Source organism: Lissotriton helveticus, chromosome 1_1 (genome assembly GCF_964261635.1).
Source record: "Lissotriton helveticus chromosome 1_1, aLisHel1.1, whole genome shotgun sequence".
Taxonomy (NCBI): Eukaryota; Metazoa; Chordata; class Amphibia; order Caudata; family Salamandridae; genus Lissotriton; species Lissotriton helveticus.
The window spans coordinates 1,709,218,363-1,709,233,662 of record NC_136057.1 but is presented as its reverse complement, the minus strand read 5'-3'; the positions used below and the strand labels follow the sequence as shown (position 1 = coordinate 1,709,233,662).

The 15,300-nt window shown below is 45.8% G+C and overlaps 1 protein-coding gene across 2 annotated transcripts in view; it reads left to right on the top strand.

Moving 5' to 3' along the window:
* Nucleotides 1–15,300, top strand: part of GLS2 (glutaminase 2) — a 324,314-nt gene that overhangs the window by 171,067 nt on the left and 137,947 nt on the right. For both annotated transcript variants that reach the window (XM_078689104.1, XM_078689105.1), the window contains exons 7-9: nt 4,149–4,207; nt 13,571–13,600; nt 14,228–14,286. In XM_078689104.1, the coding sequence (XP_078545230.1) occupies nt 4,149–4,207; nt 13,571–13,600; nt 14,228–14,286 (148 nt within the window). The remainder of the gene's footprint in view (nt 1–4,148; nt 4,208–13,570; nt 13,601–14,227; nt 14,287–15,300) is intronic.

Below are 15,300 nucleotides of genomic sequence, written 5' to 3'. Positions count from 1 at the left end.
CATTAACGAACTAATGCCCAGGGATTTAGTATCTGGATAAAGCGGGCATAACGTTCTGTCACTCACCTTGGGGGTAAACTGCGGCCTTCCTGTGTCTAACGAAGTCACTTCCGGGTTTCAGTGTGACTCGTTGGCGCCGTGGTGTGCGGTTAAATACATAGTCACGCAGGTCAGAGGGAAAGGTCGCGTATGTGTGTTGCGACTTGTTATGTGTATTTACAACAGCTTCTGATTAAGAAAATTGTTTCTTATTCCTTTGTATTACAGTCAGGCATCCCACCTTAAATTTTCGGGATATTCTATTGTTATTTAACCGTTTCTTCGGGAGACGTTTTCTTATATTATAACGGCGGCTATCTTGGAAAGGGACAGCTGACTGTCATTATGAAATGTTTTTTATGTACTATATGTTTTTAAACTCTTGATTGTAATAAAAATATGGAACAACGTTTTTTACATAATTTTTGTTGTTGCTTTTTATTGATTGTATTGTGTTATGCTGACGTACCTTAGATTATAACATTTTTAGTTGTCCATAGGCCTTTATCTATTAGCTTTGTAATATAGCCTGGGTAATTTTGTGCCTCCTAGTTGGGACACTTTCTGACTGGGCATGAGCCTTGGTCAACAGCCACAATCCCTTGCAGGGTCAACCACAAAAAGTCACTAAATTAAACAGTGCTTAACCCTAAGTACCTTGGCACAAAAAGCAGTCAGGCTTAACATAGAGTCAATGTGTAAAATATTTATGCAGAACACAAGCAGTAAAAAAGGGAAAACACAACACAAGAAAAATCCCACACAAATTTAGAAAGATAACGTACATTTTAATAAATTACTTGACACCGAAATGACGAAAATATAATCAGTAGAACCAAAGTTATTAATTTTTTTAGTTTTTAGTAAAAGCTAGCTCCTAAAAGATGAAAGCAACAACCGCAAACATCTAGTGGCGCGAGACCGGGTTAAAGTAAAAAAATATGACCAACTGCAATGGAGCGTGTTTCTGATACAGGAAGTGGATTGGGCCCAGTCAGCGTTTACCTTCGTACTTAGAAGAAATGTTGAGAAAATTTTTATGAGAAGGTAAAAGTTCAGCGGGGCAAGGCTGCAGGAGGTGTCTGAGGAAGAAGCGTCATCGTCTGGGAGCCTTGGGTCAAAGCCGTGGTGAAGATTTCTATGTTCGGACTTGGTCTCTTTTTTCGATGTTGAAAATATCTAGCAGGACGGGGCAGAAAGCTGTAACTGAAGACAGTTCCAGGGGCTCAGATTCCCGTTTGGCAAAGGACCGGTGAACAGAATTTACTGCTGCGCAGAAGCACGTAGCAGGAGAGGCTGTGAAGTAAATCCAACCGGCAATGCACCTCCGGCAGATAGGTGAGCAGGCTGGTCCCGGTCTCCTCCTGGTTCAGTTTTTGACTTAAAAATGTATGTCCTCATATTTGGGTTTTGGTCATCTGGGTTCCTTTGACACCACAAGCAAGGGTCCAGGACTGGTGGGACACAACTTTGGGGTTCAGGACTCACTCAGGCTGGGTACAGGTGTAGGTTTAAGATGGTGGGAGCCTATTGTGTCCCCATGGCTCTGAACAGGAGGGCAGCAAACTAGCTCTTGCAGTCAAACTGGTAGTCCTGGGTTCAGGTGAAGATTCAGGACTCAACAGCAGGGCTGTTCTCTGAGGGTTCAAGGCAGTCTCCAGACAGCAAAGTAGTCCTTCAAGGTACAGCAAAGCAGGCTTACAGAGTGCTCAGTCAGACACAGTAGCAGGCAGTCCTCTGAAAGTCCTTCCGCAAGTCCAGGTGTGAACTGAAGAGTGGGTCTGAGGGCTCTATTTTTGTACCCAATGCCTCCTTTGAAGTCGGGAGAACGGTTTTAGAGGTTTCATCTTTGAAGTGCTTGGAATTTCCTGACTCCCCTGGCTCCAAACTGGCTACAGTGACAATGTGGAGGTGATAAGCCTTTTGTGTGAAGGCAGAGCACAGTCTATTCAGTTGCAAGATGATCCAACCTGAGACAACACATTCTTTCAGGTCTGAGGCACTAGATACAAAGTATTGTTTGATTGCCGATTGGTGAGATCTGTAGAGAGGCCACTTGAATGACAGTCCATACCGTTACCAGACACTACTTACTGTACTCTGACTGTATGCTCAGTATTCAAATTAGTCAAACCAGGTCCACAGTGTCATTAAATATAATGAAAATCCTGCAATGGAGAAGGAAAGTTACTTATTTGTAATTCTAGTTCTCTGTGTTGGTTCTTTTTTCATAAAATGAAACAATTCCCTACCTCATCAGAGGGCTCTGAAGATTATTCTGTTCAAAACAATTAAGATTCTCTCTCTCTTACTCAGGGCCACTGGAATTATGCGGCAGGGGAGTACCAAATTATGTGACAGAGTTGGCTGAATTATGCTGCAAGAAAAGGCAAATGATACGGAGTGATGCCACACATTTTATGATAATCTTACTTCATCATTTTGTAATTTTTACACAGGTTAACACAGTCTGAACAAAGGTTTCACCTTATTAGTACCTGATTAACACCCAACTACAGTAATAAGCAACTGTAAGGAGGCCAGTCAAACTTTGCAAAGGGTCTTCAACTGTGTGGCAACAAGTGTTGAAGCGTTTTTTGCAACCTTTGATCTGTTTGAAGAAGAAATCATTTTTTGGTAACATATGCAGATTCTGCAGCAGATGATGGATTAATTGGCAAATGCGGCAAAACAATAATTATGTGGCAAATGCCGCAGTCCGAAAATAGTATAATTTTAGTGGCCCTGCTTTTAGCTACCAAAAACATGAATAGAGGCTAAGTGACAATGTGGTAATTTGGAACAGTTTGGCAGCGGCAAAGGGTTGGAAACTAATTTCTGTTGCTTAGGGGTAATTTATTTTTTCTTTTAAAATAGGAGTTGGCAAATATTGTAATTAGCACTTACAGCTCATTAAATCTTGATCAGTAAAAAAAAGAAAAAGCTTAGATACGAAAAGTTATTTATTTTTTAAAAGAGATGTTGTTTCCTAAGACAGTGTTTAAGAGATCCCTCACTTAATCTGAGATACAGACTGTTTTTAGGTCGAGCCTGGGCAGCACACGCGCTGCTCTGTGAGGCATGCTGTATTCAGGTAAGGACTTTAAGCTCCGCCCACTCTCCGCCCATATTTTTCGTTGCCTTGTGTCATTGTCCACTGTAAACTGAGGCTGTTAATTGGTCAATAGGCTTAGTAGTCCCTCCTTAGTAGGGCCTTGTCTTATTTTGTAAACTCCCATGGCAACACCCCTTGTTACATGTGTTGTTATTCAGTAGGCTGTAATTTCAGCCTCCGAGCACTATTTTCTGAAATAGCTTTGTCCTGCCTCCTGTTGCAGGCAGGACACGCTCTCTCCTAACCCTTTTTTTAAAAAACAATAGCATAAATGCATTCGCAATAGCTCTAGCAGTTGCGAAAGTTTAAGCTATTGGCATTGTAAATGACAATGGCTTTTATTTATCGCTTCTAAAAACAACACATAAATAAAAGGCATTGTCATTTACAATGCCAATAGCTCAAATTCTTGTAAATGCGAGACCTATTGCATGGCAAATGCTTGTTTAATTCATGGAAGATACCTAAAATGGAGAACTGGAATTGCATGTGAGTAACTTTTCCTTTGGCATCACTTGTAGCCTCCCTATGTCCATTGTGGACTTGCCCCGTTGTTGAGTTTTAATGCAGAAGTTCACGGATGCAACCAAAATCTTACATGGACACTTTGTGTACAAGACTTAAATGGCACTATTTTTGGACCCCGCACATCAAATACTGCACTCCTGCCATGCCATGCTCTGGCAGCGCTTGTGGAAGTGGTGAGATTGACTGGGGTTAGGGGTTAGTAAGCAGGCGCCTGCACAATGGGGTCCTCTCAAAAGGGGAAATCCTTATCCTGACTACGACTATCACTGGGACATTAGGAACAAGGCCAGAAGGCACAATTTTAGAGTTGTGCTCAGCTGCTTAGTTTGACATTTTACCCTTTGTTCTTGCTTGAGTCTTGTGTGGATGTCCTTGCACTCACAGAACCCTGCCTCCCTACTTAATGCTCATCACCCTACCAGTGCCTCCTCTCTACTAATGCAGCCTATCTTTCTTCTGTTCTCAGGTAAACCACATAATCCAATGGTAAACGCTGGAGCTATAGTCATCTGCTCCCTGATTAAGGTAAGAACCAGCCGAGACACAACTCCACTACCACCATCACCATGCCAACTTCCATCACTACCACCATCACCACACCAATTTCCATCACAAGCACTATCAGCATCACTTCCACCACAAGCATTATCACATCCACACACTACATTCATTTCCACCACCCCAACCTTTTCAAACACTACACTAGCATGACTTTTGCCACAACCTCCACTTCAACATTCTACACCTACATCCACCAGCCCCTTATTTATTCACACCCATATTTCAGCCACCACTGCTGTTTACACCACCGCTTGCCTCACCAGTCCTTCCATGCCCCCACTGAATCCACCATCACTCACACTTCCAAAAACATTTCCACTGCAAACACCCCCACTATAAGCAATCTTTTAACCCATTTGCACACCACTGCCACTTTTAACTCATCCACTAGCATTTCTGTCACCTGCACCAATATTGCCACCACCTTTTCCACCATGCCAAGCACTACCATATTCAAAAATAGTACATCTTTCACCATTGCGATTATCACGTTACCACCACTTCCACCACCATCATAACTTCCACCAACACCATCAGAAGCAGCACACCCACCACATTTACCATTAATCCCATCACACCAGCCCACCGCAAACCACCCCATTACCTATATATTTATATATATATTTTATGATTTTCCACAATAAAGAAAATACCAGGACTCCCTGGGAGGCTTTGTTAATTCATTCATAAAGAATGCCTCTACACCAACGCATTTCGCCTGTCGGCATGATCATGACCGTGATCAAGCGAACTCCACCCCAAGTTATTGGAGTGCTTCACATGAGCACCAGTTACATTACACAAGGACACGTTCATGTTTGTTAGGCGTGGGGAGATTAAGTGATTTGCCCAGAATCACAAGATGGTGACCCAACGCCGAGACTCAAACCTGGTTTCAAAGTCAGCAGCTCTGGCCATTAAGCTACTTCTTCTCCCCCAACATCATTACCTCCTGTGCTGCGCTACTCAGGCCACCCCTGAGGTGCATCAACAGAACTGTTTGTAGACCCTAGTATTCTAAGAGCAGGGAGTGTTGCAGGTAAGGATTGAGGTGCGTTGGCAGAGTTACCTGGGGATTGCAGTTTTGGAATACCAGGGGGCGCTGCAGGTCAGGACTTAATCCCCCGGAAACTCCTTTGGGGTAGAGTTCTATACAGAAGTAGTCAACTAGGTTTGAGTGGACATGAAACATGGAGTCTTGGACCCCGGTACTGGAATTTCAGAGAGGCAGCAGTTCGGGGTTGATGTGAACTGGGTGCCAGTGCTAGAATAGCAGTGGGATCAAGGTGCACTGGCAGTGATGTGTGTGCTCAGTCCAGTTCTCTAATAGTAGGGTGTACCGTAGTGCAGTACAAAAGGGGGTGGTGATGGACGGAGCATCTGAATCAATCAAATACTCACACCCAGTCAAAAGATCTGGGTTTAATCCATCACCGTTCTTTAGCCCACTCTGCCACCCCAGTTCAGACATGGCTATATGCAAATGAGTCTGACCCTGTGCCTCATGGGAACAGTCCAGCCCGAACTGCCAACCATAAGTGTGGCAGGGTATGCTCAGACGTGAGTCCCTTGCTCACTTTGCCACTGGATTCAAGCAAGCCGGACTGAAGACGGCTGGAAAGCCAGAAACCGGTCCTCGGAAGCTTGTTTCCGGTCCAGGGAAGGCATGGCTTGGCAGTTCGGGCTGGACTGTTCCCATGAGGCACAGGGTCAGACTGATTTGCATATAGCCATGTCTGAACTGGGGTGGCAGAGTGGGCTAAAGAACGGTGATGGATTAAACCCAGATCTTTTGACTGGGTGTGAGTGTTTGATTGATTCAGATGTTCCGTCCAGCACCACCCCCTTTTGTACCGCTTTTGTACCATAGTGCAGTACTGAGGTGTATCGGCAGGATTGTAAGCAGATGTGGTGCTGCCTTTTTGTTGGAGCTCCTGGACTTATTTTTTAAAGATCCTGCAGTAGTTAGAGATCAGCAAAGCACACTGCTATGATACGCCGTGACAACCCTGTGGGGCTGTGCAAGTTCACCATACTGTGTTTGAGCAACTTCCACCTCCCTCCCACCTCCAGGAGCCAATCCAAAGATCCTAAAAGCGGGTGGGACAGGGCAGTTGTTGTGTAATTCCAGGCTCCACCTTTCCCACACAGACATAAACAAAGGTCACTGTACAAGGGTGGTGTGTCTGATGATGGGAAAGGTTGGTGTCATTTATTGCACTCCCGGCTGCCCCTACATAGAGCCTTGGGCCTTACATGGCAACCTTTGGATTCTGATGCAATGAATGTCAGAGAGATAATTTGGAGGGTGCTGTGTGACATGTGTATAATCATCATGACAGGGTTGGTGATCTTATGTACAGCTCACATCTTCTTGAACACCACAGACCATACCCTTGTGGACAGTCATTTTTCATTATTCAGATTTTAAAACTAAAGGTCCCCCACAAAACCTGTAAATCTCTCCCACTCGATATTATCACACATATCTTCCCACATTTGCTACACACAACCTGATCAAAGGAGCGTGGCATATGTAATTAAGGGGATATCTTAAAAACACCGAAGCACAAAATCTGTGCTTAGCATGATGTGCCGCCTGACTGGTATGTTGCTGTTTGTCATTGCATCCAGATATATAATACAGCAAGTAACATTACATCTAGAACAAGCCAGGACTGTTGGCTTTATCAATGGTTGTTAGTTGCATAAGGTAAATGAGCAACAACTATGGCTTCATTGTAAATAACATTAAAAATGCTTCCGTTCTGAAATGATGAGTCTGTGAAAGAAATTTAAAGAATATCTTTGAAGTTACATTAAAGGTAGTGAAGGATGGTACTGCTGAAGAGTTAAGAGATTTTTTTCACCCTGAGGCCGGGTGAGGGCAATCATGGAGAGCCTGATAGGGACCCGTCTCAGCACCTGCTTTTTAGAACTGCTGGTGCTGAGCACCGGCAGGACCCGGCACACTTAAAGCCCTGGCTGCTACTTCCACACCCTCTTCAGCTAACGCCTCTTCCACCATCATTCCGCCACCATTTTCACCATCACACCCACCGTCGCTACACCCTCTTCCACCACTACCCACACTTTCACCACCGCATCAAACACCACGCCTTCTGGTTGTCATGCAGGAGAAGGTGACATTTCACATTAAGAGTCTCGCTGCTTCAGTTTATAAGCCGGATAATAGCTGCCTTCACCATACCCCTCCCATGCTGCATGTCTCCCAACAGTCTCTACCCCACCACTGCCATATAGCGCTTCTCTCTACAGGCTCTACCCCACCATTATTACCATGAAGCCTTCTGTGCTCAGGCCCACCACTCCCACACAACTCCTCTCTCTGCAGACCCCACCCCACCATTCCCATATAGTGCCTGTCTTCTAGACTTCCTCTACCACTCCTACATAGAGCTTGTCAGCAGTCTCTGCAGCAGAGGAGGCAGGTTCTTCCTGCCCTTGGGGCATAAATAAAGCACAGGCAAAGTGAGCACTGGCCCGGGGCCCCAGCCTTTCAGGGGCCAATAATAGAGTGAGCTCTGTTCTGCCCAGAGGCTCGCTCTGATCACTTTGCGTAATTCCTAAACAGATTGTTTTAAATACCATTTTCCTTTAATATATTTTTAATGTGGGTGATGTGTGAGAGTCTATTACAGACATTTTTCAGTGAAATATTGAGTTTATGTCTCTTGCTACATCAATAAAAAAGTTTCGATTAGGTCAAAACAGGACCTCTCCTATGAGAAATGGGAGGGGGTCACAGAGATTATTTGCAGTTATATTAGTAAGCTGATGCTGTGTTACAATGTTGAAAACACACCTATCCCTGCATATTCGATGTAAACACATTTAGAATTTGGACGAGTGTGCCTGTGCAATCTCAGTGACCTGGCCAAAGAGGGCATGAAAGAGCTCAAATTGGATCAAAAATTCAAAGCAGTTCTGACAGGGGCCCCCAAAATAGGTTTGGTCCAGGGCCACCAAAATACTTAAGATGTCCCTGCCTTTGGGGTTAGGGTTACTCTAAACCTCACAGTTTGGGTGGTTAGTTACAAATAAATTCTGATAATATTTGTTGTGGAATGAATTGGGCCTGAGGTATCAAGTTTTACCCATTCTGGGTCTATCTGGAAGTGCGTTGTTACATAAGGACCTGGGTCCCATTGTATGGTCTAGAGGTAGCCTATACACTGATAGGTGGGCTGATCAAATGTCGAGCTCAGAAGTACGCAGACATTCATTAGCTGCGTCTTTACGTACTGCGTGCTTTAGTGACCTCTGGCTATAAAGTTCTCCGGCTGGGTAACATCCTAGTCTACCGCAGCCGGATCTTGTGTACGAACGCTGGCGCAGGACGCCAGGCGTATCTAGATAATAAAGAGGCGCGGCCCCGAGATAGTCAGTCGGGACGCGCCAACGATACTAAAACATGTGTGGCGTACTTTATTAGCGGCCGCAGCGCGCCTCACTCATCGCTCCAATATCGAGCTCAGAAGTATGCAGAGATTTATTAGCTGCGTCTTTACGTACTGCGTGCTTTAGTGACCTCTGGCTATAATGTTCTCCGGCTGGGTAGCATCCTAGTCTACCCGCAGCCGGATCTTGTGTACGAACGCTGGCGCAGGACGCCAGGCGTATCTAGATAATAAAGAGGCGTGGCCCCGGGATAGTCAGTCGGGACGCCCCATCGATACTAAAACATGTGTGGCGTACTTTATTAGTGACCGCAGCGCGCCTCACGCATCGCGCGCAGCGGCACCACAACACTGGCGATGAGGGGTACTTTAAAGCCCACGCTGCCGATTTGCTCAACCCCACAGCGCATACAAGTGAGCAATCAACCTGCTGCCACCAGAGAGAACCCTGTGATCCCGGTGTGAACCTGATGGCTGCCACATGTGAGGGCCTTGTAGCCCAGCCGGTACCTGTACTCTCAGCAATCATTAACCCTTGAAGGCCTGGTCTGCAGCCCCTCACCAAGCGGTCTCTCCAGAGCACTCTGGTAGGTGTGAACAACTGGGGCGACCTGAAGCACGCAGGGCACAGTGTTCAAGCATGTTCTCAGGCCTGACGGTGAGACAGCACGCGTGCTGCAAAGCACGCATACGTCCACGTCCAAATGGCTGCAATTATAGCCATTGTGGATAGTGCCCCCTCTACCCTTGCCCCGAAATGGAGAGACTGGATGGAACGTCTCCAATTCTACTTTGAAGGGGCGGGTATAGCCCGTGAAAGGCGGAGAGCATTACTCCTCCACCTAGGGGGCAAGGATATCCAACGTATCTACAAAATGCTGGTAGAGGCTACCCCCAAAATGTACGTGACATTGCTCAGTGCTCTCAATGCGCACTTTGAGCCGATGGTGAACAAGGACTATGAGAGGTTCATATTTCCTCAGGCCAAACAGGAAGCAGAAGAGTCTTTAGACACTTTTCATGTGCGTTTGAAGGAGCTCGCCAGTACCTGCGGTTTTCAAGATGAACAAGAGGAGATCAGGGCCGAGATAATACAAGGCTGCTACTCGTCCAAGTTCAGAGAGAACATTCTCCAGGAATCCGGCAAATCCTTGGTTGATATCCTCACCCTGGGACGGTCTAAAGAATTATCGAAGGCCAGAGCATCACACATGGAGGCGCCTGCACCGCCCCATCAATACGGAGCAAGCAAACGTGGTGCAGAAGGTCAACGTAGTGAAAGCCAGGTCACGCCAAAGCCCAGGGATGCGTCCGCAAGACAGGAAGAAAGAATGTGGCTACTGTGGAGGCCCGCCCCACCGCTTGCAAGACTGCCCGGTGAAAGGAAAAAGGTGCACAGCCTGCGGAGGGATGAACCACTGCGCGGCGGTAAGCAGGTCGTTGAAACCCCGGAAGGAAACAGCACAAACCGTAGCTGAAACGCAAGACAGCGAAGATATGGACGACGACACAGGAGATTACCCCGTCCATTATGTATTAGCAGTGGATCAACCACCAGAGAAAAGACGGTGTCTTTCATAGTGGAGACTCAAGATTCACCACCAAGACGTACGAGCCACTATAGACACAGGAGCCTCAATCGAACTGATGGCTGCCAACGTATACAACCAATTGAGTCCACACCCGCCCTTGCGCGAAGCAAAGATCCGAGTATTTGCCTATGGACAGAAGACACCCATCCCACTCCTAGGATGTTTCGAAATGGAACTCAAGCATCAGGACCTCGAGACAACTGACAAAGACTGTGGGAGTGCTTCAGCATCGATTTTGGCCACCTTCTGGATAGGCGCTATGCCCTGGTAGTCATTGACAACTATACGAAATACCCCGAGGTAGAAGTGATTGAAAGCCTAACAGTCACAGAAGTGATCACCAAGGTAGAAAAGATCATTGCAACTCAAAGGATTTTTGAAGTGGTAAAGACTGACAACGGCCCACCCTTTCAGGGACAAGACTTTTCTGACTATCTCAGGTCCTGGGGCATCCAACATCTGAAAATAACTCCATGCTGGCCCCAAGCAAACGGGGAAGTAGAGAGGTTCATGTGCACTCTCAACAAGGTCATTTGGATTGCGCATGGTGAGGGAGCCCCTCTGGAAACAGCCATCTACAGCTTCCTGAGGGAATACAGATTGACGCCTCATCTCATCATGGAGAGGGCACCTGAACTAGTATTTAATTATTTATTTTATCAAGTTTTATATAGTGCGAATCAGATCCCGAGGGATATCAAAGACAAGTGATACACAGCAATGCATTGGTCGAGTGGTGCGAGACACCATCTCTCATCACCCGGACTGGACCCCTTCCCAGATTGATACTACAAGGATCCTAACCAAAAGGACCAGTGCCAACGACCATGCCAGTGTCAGCCGAAGAGTGAAAACATCGACCATCCAAGAAAGAGACCTGGTCTATGTCAAAAACAGGTATCCAGGGAGCAAGTTCCATCTCCCGTTCGAACAGCATCCATGGACAGTAACTCGCCGGACCGGTATGATGATTACATCTTGGAGGGGAACAGAAGAACTCACATGGAATGTATCCTTCTTCAAGAAAATCAATGCCGGGACTCCCAACGTTCTATCACGAAGCAGTAGGGAGGCGGACCCAAGTCAGCAGAGAATGGAGGAGTAAGTAGAAGATGGCCAAGGAACTATCCCTATAAATAATCTGGATAGATCTGATCGAGAGGCACCATCATCGCTCGACAGTCCAGACGAACGTCTGTCCAATGCCCCAGCGAACGCTCCGGAGGTCAGAGCCTAACAGGAAACAACTCCATCCCTATCATCACAGGGAGAGCATCCCAGATATGGCCTGAGAAACAATCTGGCTCCCTCCTCTCGTCTAGTGGGATTCATGGTGTGACTAATCAAAGACTTGCAGCTGGAGGTGATTGGTGGCTGGGTATGAGCAGAGAGCAGATGACCCGACCAGGACTGGTAACAGATCGACAAGTTGATGTTTTGTTAATGTTTTATAAAGGTTGGAAGGAATATAATGTTCTCCGGCTGGGCAGCGTCCTAGTCTACCGGCAGCCGGATCTTGCGTACGAGCACTAGCGCATGATGCCAGGCGTATCTAGATAATAAAGAGGCGTTGCCCCGTGGTAGACAGTCGGGACTACGCCACCGATACTAAAACATGTGTGGCGTACTTTATTAGCGCCCGCAGCGCGCCTCACGCATCGCTCGCAGCGGCATCACAACACTGGCCTCAGCGTGAGGGGGTGCAGCAAGGTTGTTGGTGGGTGGCTCATGTAGATACCATGCCGTGTTTTTGTAGCGTCTGGTGATACTCATCTTGGTGATCCTCACCACTGGGGGGGGGGGGGGGCGTCCTGGCGGGGTTTTGTGGTTTGGACTTGCGTTGGCATGAAAATGAAAAGTTCCCAACAGGTCCCTAGAGAGCTGGGCTGCCCGTCCGTGTGTTTTGGGCTGCCAGGTGGCGGGTATTCATTTATTAGGTAGTATCGAAACATCCTCCTGCACACTGTACTCCGAGGCCCTCATTTGGAATGTGCTGGAATGCTTTCAAGGAGCAACTGATTAGCAGGGGGGGAGTGGGAAGACAATATGCAAATAAGATGGCGAACCTTCACCTGCAGACCCCGGCTGTTGCGTATTTTCACTGTTAGAATTAAACTATAAAATAAGGTATTTTATTCATTAATGCTCTTTTCTTTAACCAGGGGTGTAAAGTTTACTATAACGAGGTGTGAGTAGCTAATTCCCTCTTATTTATATCATTATTCTGGCAGTTGCAGATTTGCATTTCTCTTGATTAATTCAGGACCGCAAATATCAAAAAGCTGCACGGAAAAGAGGACTAGTATCCAGATGTACGAAGCATTTTTGCAGTCACCAATGCGATTGCAAACATTATTTTTCTTATGTACAAATGACAAATTCAGTGGGGTTCTCCCGCTAGACGGAGGAGCGTTGCCCCACTTCTCAAAAGGAATAATAAAATGATAATAATGTATCGTCATTATCATTTGATTTTTCCTATTGAGTCAGTAGCTCTCGGTGTGGCGGGTCTGGCCAGATCATTGGAGAGAGTGGTTGACACTACTTAAGTGCGCATGACTGCTTGGCCGGCCCAAATCCCAGTCACAAAATATTATTATTTTACCACTTCCTCAAAGGAGGTGGTAAGTCATTCACAAACGGGAATAAATCTCCAAAGGACCTCTTCCTCGTTGTAAATGTTGAAAAAAATATTATTTAAGAGTAGGCAGTGATCCCAAAGTGCCATTGCCTATTTTAAAACAAAATGTTAGTTACACTTGTTATTGTTTTTTAAGCGCATCCTTTTTTGCTTTAAGGAAAATGGGTTGCATTTTTTTTAAAGTCGCTTTATTTAAAAGCAATCACAGACATGGTGGTCTGCTGACCTCAGCAGGCCATCATCCCTATGATCCAATTTGTGACCTACTTCATTAATATTCATGTGGTACGTCAAATTGCGATCCACTACAAATCGTTTTTTTTTTTGCGACCGTACATATTAGTACATATGTTAGTTTGAAAAATAATACACTCGGCACAAAAACGCTGATTGCAAATAGCGACCAAAATGTTGCACCCTGTTCTACATACCTCTTGCCCCAAGTGAGCTACTCGCACATGGCGTGGGCAGCATGAGATCTCTGTTGTAGGGAATGTGTGTGAGATCTGTTTACTTTGCTGAAGCACTAGACATTTAATTATCACCTTCTGAAATGTTTAAATTCTCTTTGTCATATTTTATAAAGCTATCTGCTGCCAGTCTTCGCTGGCCAGATGGTACTAAAAATTGAAGATTTTTGCAGTAAACCTTTGGCTGATCTTTCTTTCTACAGGGCTCAAACAAGGCAGAGAAATTTGATTATGTAAGTCTCTTGATTTTGTTGCTCAGTGTTCAAGAGTATTATTATTATAGTTGCTGTTATTATAATGTGTGTTAACATCATTTTAAAATGTGGTTCTGCTGTTTCTTTGCCATCGTTTGAGGCGACCTAAACAGGCAGGCCAAGAGACAGCCGTCAACAGCTATGGTTGTCAGTGGGACTGTGGCACTGAGTGGGTTGTGGACACTGTCCACCCTAAATGGCATAGGAACTCAGGAAGGAGGGCCATCTTTTAGACCGGAAGTAATACAAGGAGATTGGTGTAGTGCAAAGAGAAGCCTGCTGGGGTGAGAAGCCCATATAAAGTAGGGTTGGGGGCGGAGCATACGAGTTAGGGCTCACTACAATTTTGGAGTAACCTAGAATGGGGAACTGCAGGGATCAGGGAGCCAGGGGTTAGAGAGATTTCATGAGTATGGAAAGAGAACATTTAGAGAGATGGGATAGTGTAAATAGACTAACCCACACAGAAAGCGGGGCTTCAGTGGTAGGGGTTACTCGGAGGGGGAGCTGTAAGACTCGGGTATTAGGACTGGAGATGGGACCGGCTGGAGAGTACTAACCGGTGGATGAGAGTCTCTGCTGAGATTGCACTTGTCCTTTCTGCAGGTGATGCAGTTCCTGAAAAAGATGTCCGGAGACGAATATGTTGGATTCAGCAACGCAACGTAAGGGTTCATGACGTTCCTACAAGGCACAAAGCACATGTCCTCACACTGCATGAAGATGTGCTACCCTTCAACACAACTGCGCTGTCTCTCTTATTTTCTTCTCTCCTTCTCTTTCATTTTGCTCTTCCTCACTCTAAGTACCTCTATCTATCTCTCTTTATCTGTGTTCTCTCTCTCCCACCACCTCTTCCTCTATTTCTGTTGGATACCTTCATGCAGACCCCTGACCATATACCTTTCCAAGTGTTAAACTCCTCTGGCAGGCTTTTCCCCAGGAATAGCTCTCCAGCGTTGCTAAGTGGCCCAATACAGCTTCAGCCGCGACTCTACCCATCCGACGTGACAATATCAGAGCATATTAGGTATCAACGAGTGCACTGGTGATAATTCCTGTTTTTTCGTGCCTCATCGACGCAGAGACGTTTTAAGGGATGGGCAAAGTGGGCTCTGGCCCAGGCTCCCAGCCTTTCAGGGGGCCCCTGATAGAGCCAGCTCTGTTCTGCAAAGAGTCCTGCCCTGATGACCTTCAATAATTGGTAAACAGATTGTTTTAAATACTGTTTCCCTTTAATTTGTTTTTAATATGGATGATGTGTGAGAGTCTATTACAGACATTTTGAAGAGAAATGTTGTGTTTATGTTTCATGCAACATCCATAATAAAAGTTTCTTCTGGACCTCACGTGCTAGAAATGGGCGGATGTCACAGAGATTATTTGCAGTAATAGTAGTGAGCTGCTGCTGTGTTACAATATTGAAAACACAGGTGTCACTATTCCTGAATATTAAATGTGAACACATTTAGAATTTGGACCAGTGTTTCTGTACACTGTCAGTGACCTGGCCAACGAGGCCACGAGATTTGAAACTGGATCATAAATTCAAAGCTGTTCCGAACAGAGACCCCCAAAATACGTTTGGCCCAGGGCCCCCGTAATCCTTAGAATGTCCATGCATCAACGTAGGTGCAAAGCTCTCTCAGTGTTTCACTTCCAAAATTCCCCCACATTTT